The sequence below is a fragment of the Drosophila virilis genome, chromosome 2, assembly GCF_030788295.1.
Source record: "Drosophila virilis strain 15010-1051.87 chromosome 2, Dvir_AGI_RSII-ME, whole genome shotgun sequence".
Classification (NCBI taxonomy): domain Eukaryota; kingdom Metazoa; phylum Arthropoda; class Insecta; order Diptera; family Drosophilidae; genus Drosophila; species Drosophila virilis.
The window spans coordinates 16,744,926-16,750,925 of NC_091544.1; the positions used below are offsets into that span (position 1 = coordinate 16,744,926).

Here is a 6,000-nt window from a genome sequence, read left to right on the forward strand (position 1 = left end):
AAATACGTAGTCATAAAATTACTTTTTATTAATTGCAAATAAATTCAATTGCATTGCAATTGAGAGAGAACTTAATAGAGCAAGAGAGAAAGAGAGTGAATTCTTCTAAGACTGAACAATGAAAAAAGCACTTAATTAATCAACAAAACAACAACAAGAATAATAATAATGCATAATAGCAACAACAACAATGTGTTGTCGGCACATGTATTAAACATTTCCGTTCAGTGTCAATGTTTCGAGCGCAGATACGACGCCAGAGTCCAGACGATATCAACGATATAATACACATATATAGCTCTGGGCATCACATATGCACAAAATGAAAAGAACAAGAAAAACATACACACACACACACATACACATGCATTTCTAATTGAATTAAGGCAAAGCAAATAAAGTATACTAGATTTTCCGAGCGCTATCAAAAACAATTGAGTTTAATTGCTCGCGTCATGTTTTTGCAGAGAGCACAAGCTAAGAAACAATTCGAAATGCTAGGCCAGATTTTGTTAAACAATTCTTTACCAATTGAAAATGCATAAAATGAGACATAAATATATAAATGTGCATGTGCCATGCATTTAGTAGCTGAAATAGCTAAGAATTGGACGCGTCGCGCCAAAAAATGTCACTCATAAATTTGGCGCAGTCGCCTGACAAGCGCTCGGCCCACGCACAGAAAAATTGTCAGCAAAAATTTGAAAAAAAAAATAAATAAAATAAATAAATAAAGAAGGAATATTAAGAAAATATATATCAAACAAAATAAAAATACATTAAAACAATATGCATGCCCAAGGGGGCTGGGCTTGAGAGGGTGCGCGTATTTCTTTTCTAGTTGGCTGGCGGACAATGATAAAGCAGCTTTTAATCGCTAAACTTGGCAGCCGGCACTGGCATTACTTATGGCCAACTGGATGAGTTATGTATGTGCCATGTGGCATGTGGCATGTAGCATGTAGCAAATGGCAAGTGGCAGGCTGCAACAAACAGAGAAAAAATGCCATTGTCTGCTGTCTCCAAAATAAAGCTGGCCAATTGCGTTTCCCTTGCCAAATAAACTACTTGCGACTGGCATTAATTATGCCTACAATATATGGCAATCAGCCCTCTTCCTAAACTTTGCCCACCCCCCCACTGACTGCTGCTGATATCGCTGCAGTAAAAATTCTGTGAATTCAAGCGCATGCCCCGCTCAGTTGGCCCCACTCACCCAGCCCTTGCCGAGATTGATGTCGCAGCACATTAGGCGCAATGCAACTCAATCAATACCCAAAGCCAACGGCTGTGGCATTAATGACTACGACAATGATCATCATGATGTGCTCCGGCAAGAAAAATACAACAAAAACAGTCCAGCAAAAGTCTGTCCAAACGGGCCTGGATGCGAGCCCAGCGGTAGCCGCGTAATTAGTCTTCTGGCCGACACTTTTGACTGGCTAGAGATGGTCGCGTGACAAGACAATCACGCTGGCTAAAGCTTATGTATATAGTGAGCTTTAACAGCATTTACTTGCCCTGAAACTTTAATTTGTTATATACGTCTATAAATCTAATTTATGACAAATATATGTTTTAGCCTTTCAATATACATCCCCCTTGGTCATATCAAATGACGTTTCTCAACACTGTTAATGAGTTTGTTGTTCTCGTGTTTCAGCACGTGAATTGCTTCACGTGAGTAGCTGCCACCACTTGGTGCAACTCCGCAGCAACTTCAACGACAACGATGAGCGATGATGCGACCTCCCGTGTTGTTCGATTTCCGCGAAATCAAAGCGCGCCCAGCTGCAAAAGCAGCCCATATAACACTTACTTCAATGCCAGGGCCGTTCAAGCGAACTGTGATTGATATCGGCAGAGGCAGGGAGAATACAGAAGAAAAAAAATGAAAAAAAAAGAAAAGAAAAGAAAAACTGCAGTCTCTATCAAGTTTTAAGCTGAGCTAACAGATAATATCATGCATTGCTAGAAAACGACTAAAGTTCTCTCAATCCATTTCCACCTCATTGCAGGCTCAATTGAATCCGAGGATCTGTCGCTGGAGCCTCAAGTTGTGTCCGTTGCCAGTCCTGTGTTGTCCTCGTGCAGCCCATTAAAGGAGGAGCGCAGCACGCCGCCCGCGTTGTCCATTGTCAAGGAAGAATCAAGTAATAATAGTTGTAACATGTACCCACTACACAACAACAACAGCCACCACACAACAACAACATCAACAACAGCAACAACAACAGCCACAGCAACAACAAAACAAACAGCGAGCGATACCAGCAACACAGAAAGCATTGGCTCGCCCGCAGCCACAACAACCTCGGCAGCTGGCAGCAGCAGCAACAACACACAACAACAACAACAACAGCTGCACCACAACAACAACAATAGCCACTGTCAACACAGCCACCAACAACAGCCGCAGCACTTGAGCTCGCCACAACACCAACAACAATACCAACTTCAACAACACCAAATACTACACCAACAACAACAACCACAACAATTACCACACCATCATCATCATCACCACCATCATCACAGTCACCACCAACATCAACACCAACAGCAACATCAGCAACACCAACAGCAGCAACAACAACACCAACAACAGCAACAACAACAACAACAGCAGCAACAACAGCAACACTATCAACAACATGCACTACAGCAGCAACAACAACAACACCAACAACAACTGCCTGGCAAAATCTCATATCGCGCCATTTTCACCACGACAGGCAACGCTAACAACAATACAATGAGCGCCGCACAGCAACTACAGCAGCAACAACAGCAGCAGCAACAACAACAGCAGCAGCAGCAACTGGCATCCCCACAGCTGAGCGTATTGCCCGGCCAAATGTCGCCTCCGTCGAATAGCTTGGGCAACAGCTGGGGCCTGCCCAGTCCGGACAAGTCGCTCTTCCAGCCGCCCATGTTCAGCCTGCCCGCCCACTACGCCGTGCAACAGCAGCAGCAGCAACAACAGCAAACGGCCGCGGCCACGCCCTCGCCCTACGATGATGGACGCGCTGCAGTGGCTGCCGCCCAACATGCCGAGCTTCTGGGCCTCAGCATGGATTGCACGCCGCTGCTACTCAAACAGCCACCGCCAACCTACAGTGGTGCTACAGTATCAACCGCCGGCTTTGCCAGCCTCGCCGACCTGCAGAACAGCCATGAGCAGCTACAGCAGCAGCAACAACAGTATGCCGTGCGCTCACAGCTATCCGTGGGCACGCCCAAATATCAGTGGCTGGATACGCCTGCCGACTATGCAGCGGCTGCCGCCGTTGTCCAACAACAGCAGCAGCAGCAACAGCAACAACAACAGCAGCAACAGCAGACGCTTGTTATGCCTGGGCCAACATCCTCAGCCAGCTCGAGCAACGCAGCACTGGGCGTGCTCATACCCAAGCAGGAGAGCTATCCGGATATGCAGCCCAGCTCAAATGGCACCGGCTACTCCAGCGCCTCGGCTGCTGCTGCCGCAGCAGCTGCTGCTGCCGTGCAGCTGGCCGAATACAGTCCATCCACCAGCAAGGGACACGAGATACTTTCGCAGGTGTACCAGCAAAGCAGCGTGCCGCTCAAGCTGGTGCCCGTCAAGCCGCGCAAATATCCGAATCGGCCCAGCAAGACGCCCGTGCACGAGCGTCCCTATGCCTGCCCTGTGGAGAACTGCGACAGGCGTTTCTCGCGATCCGACGAGCTCACCCGCCACATACGCATACACACCGGCCAGAAGCCATTCCAGTGTCGCATCTGCATGCGCAGCTTCAGTCGCAGTGATCACCTGACCACCCACATACGCACCCACACCGGCGAGAAGCCCTTCAGCTGTGACATCTGCGGCAGGAAGTTCGCGCGCTCCGACGAGAAGAAGCGTCATGCCAAGGTGCATCTAAAGCAGCGCATCAAGAAGGAGTCCAAGCTGAATCGCGAACAGCATCAGCAACAGCAACAGCAGCAGCAACAAGCCGCGGCCGCCGCCGCTGCAGCAGCAGCAGCTGCCGCACAGCAACAGCAATTGCAGCAGCAGCAGCAGCAGCAACATCAGCAACAGCAACATCAGCAACACCAACATCAGCAGTATCAGCATCATCATCTGCTGCATGCCGCCGATTTGGCCATCGTGACGTCCAGTGCGACCAGCATGTAGACCGCAGCGAACTCAACGTCTTCGATTGATTCCAGCAGTGGGCGAGAGCTATTGGCCTACGATGAATTGGGCATCAATCTGGACCTGGCCGTGGACATTGATGCGAGCCCGCTGCCCTTTGAGCTAGCGCTGACCTCCGATTATGGAACACTCTCACCGCTGACCAGCCCGCGGCAGTTCAACTATGTGCTGGTCAGTCCGGACTCGAGCGAGCTGCTCCTGTGCACTCAGGATTCGCTTAGCCAAGGCCTTTAAATTTGCAACAGATACAATAAAAATTCAATATATCTACCAATTAATATCTATGCAGGAGTCAATCGCTGATGCTGAATTTAAACAAACAAAAAAGGGTATAAACAAACGTTTAGTAAACTCACGCCACAAATAATTAGCTAAATAGTTAAAAAATTGTAGCCGTAATTTTGGGTTGTGCTAGAAGCAACATCTACGCAAGACATATGTGAAACATAGCCTATATCAAAATAACTCCAGCCGCAACAAGCTGAGCAGCCACAAGTAAAAAAAAAAAAAAACATAAACAAATACAAATAAACAAAAAACAAAGTTACTAACCCAACAAAGTCTAATAATAATAAAAAAAAAAATAAACCTAAAAGAAATACAGAAAAAGAAAACGAAAAATAAAAAAAAATAATAATATTTACAAATATTTAACTTATGTCTCTAATACTGTGATCTCATGTGTAATAATTATTAATTTTAATTTCCTATAACTAAAAACAAAAATAATAAAACCAGTTAATGTTTAATACAATTATAATCTTTTTCAACTTTGCATAGCTAATGTTCATTTAAATGAAAACACAATATAAGTCTAACACAAGAAACTAATTTATTGCAGTTAAGCATTTTAAAGTCTATTATTAACTTATTTAGCATCTTAGTGGTTAGGTTTAACACACACAGACACTGAAACACACCCAGACACACATTGAAAAAGATAAAGAAAATTAAAATTAACTTTAGCATATCATTTTTGTATAAGCATAAGAAATAAAAGCAGCCATTTTTGTGCATGTCATAAGTTACAGAACTTAAGAACTTAAGTTGAACGTGTGTTAGGTAAAGGAATTAAAGCTTGTGCAACAAATTATAATTATTAATTATAATTAAAAAATATAATTACAATGTGAATGACGTGTTGAAAATGCCCCTTGTACTTCCTTAATTGATTCGAAATCAAAGGCAACAAAAATCTAAATTTAATTTCCAAAACAAATAAATAAATAAATAAAAATCATTTAAATTAAGTTTCTGTATATCACAAACAAATAAGAATATATATAATATATATTTTATTAGTTGTTAGTTTTAAATTGCTTTAGTTTTAAGTTGAAACCTTTTTTATAATTAGCTTATTTTATTTTCGAAAATATATAACAATTTTATAAAATCAACAAAATATAATTTACAAAACATATTTACGTTTTTTTTTTTATTTTTATTCCCATTGCCACACTCTCTTTTCATTTTCAGTCAGGAACAGCACACCCCACACATACTTATATGAGCAGCTTACTCGAGTGAGCCCATCTTCTAGCCATAAGAAACTAAACTATATACTAAATAAAGTTAGATACTAGTTACATGGAACTTTTGTGCCACTTAAGCAACGATAGCTGATTAACGAAATGGAACGAATGGTTTAAGCTGCAAATTTGATTTTTAGAAGTACAGTAAAATATGCCTAAATGATACGCGCATATTTTGCATAGCCGCTGGTATGATACACAAAACTAAACTTAAGATTAGAAAGTTGCACAAATGCATATTCCGATCTATATATTTCTATAAGGAAATGGCTTTGGATATTACGTATT

At 42.8% G+C, this 6,000-nt stretch overlaps 1 protein-coding gene across 1 annotated transcript in view; it reads left to right on the forward strand.

Annotated features, from left to right (window-relative positions):
- Positions 1–5,528, forward strand: part of sr (stripe) — a 55,528-nt gene extending 50,000 nt beyond the window's left edge. Inside the window, exon 5 of the mRNA XM_070207690.1 lies at positions 2,019–5,528. Within this exon, the coding sequence (XP_070063791.1) occupies positions 2,019–4,159 (2,141 nt within the window). The 3' untranslated portion in view covers positions 4,160–5,528. The remainder of the gene's footprint in view (positions 1–2,018) is intronic.
- Positions 5,529–6,000: the final 472 nt, after the last annotated feature.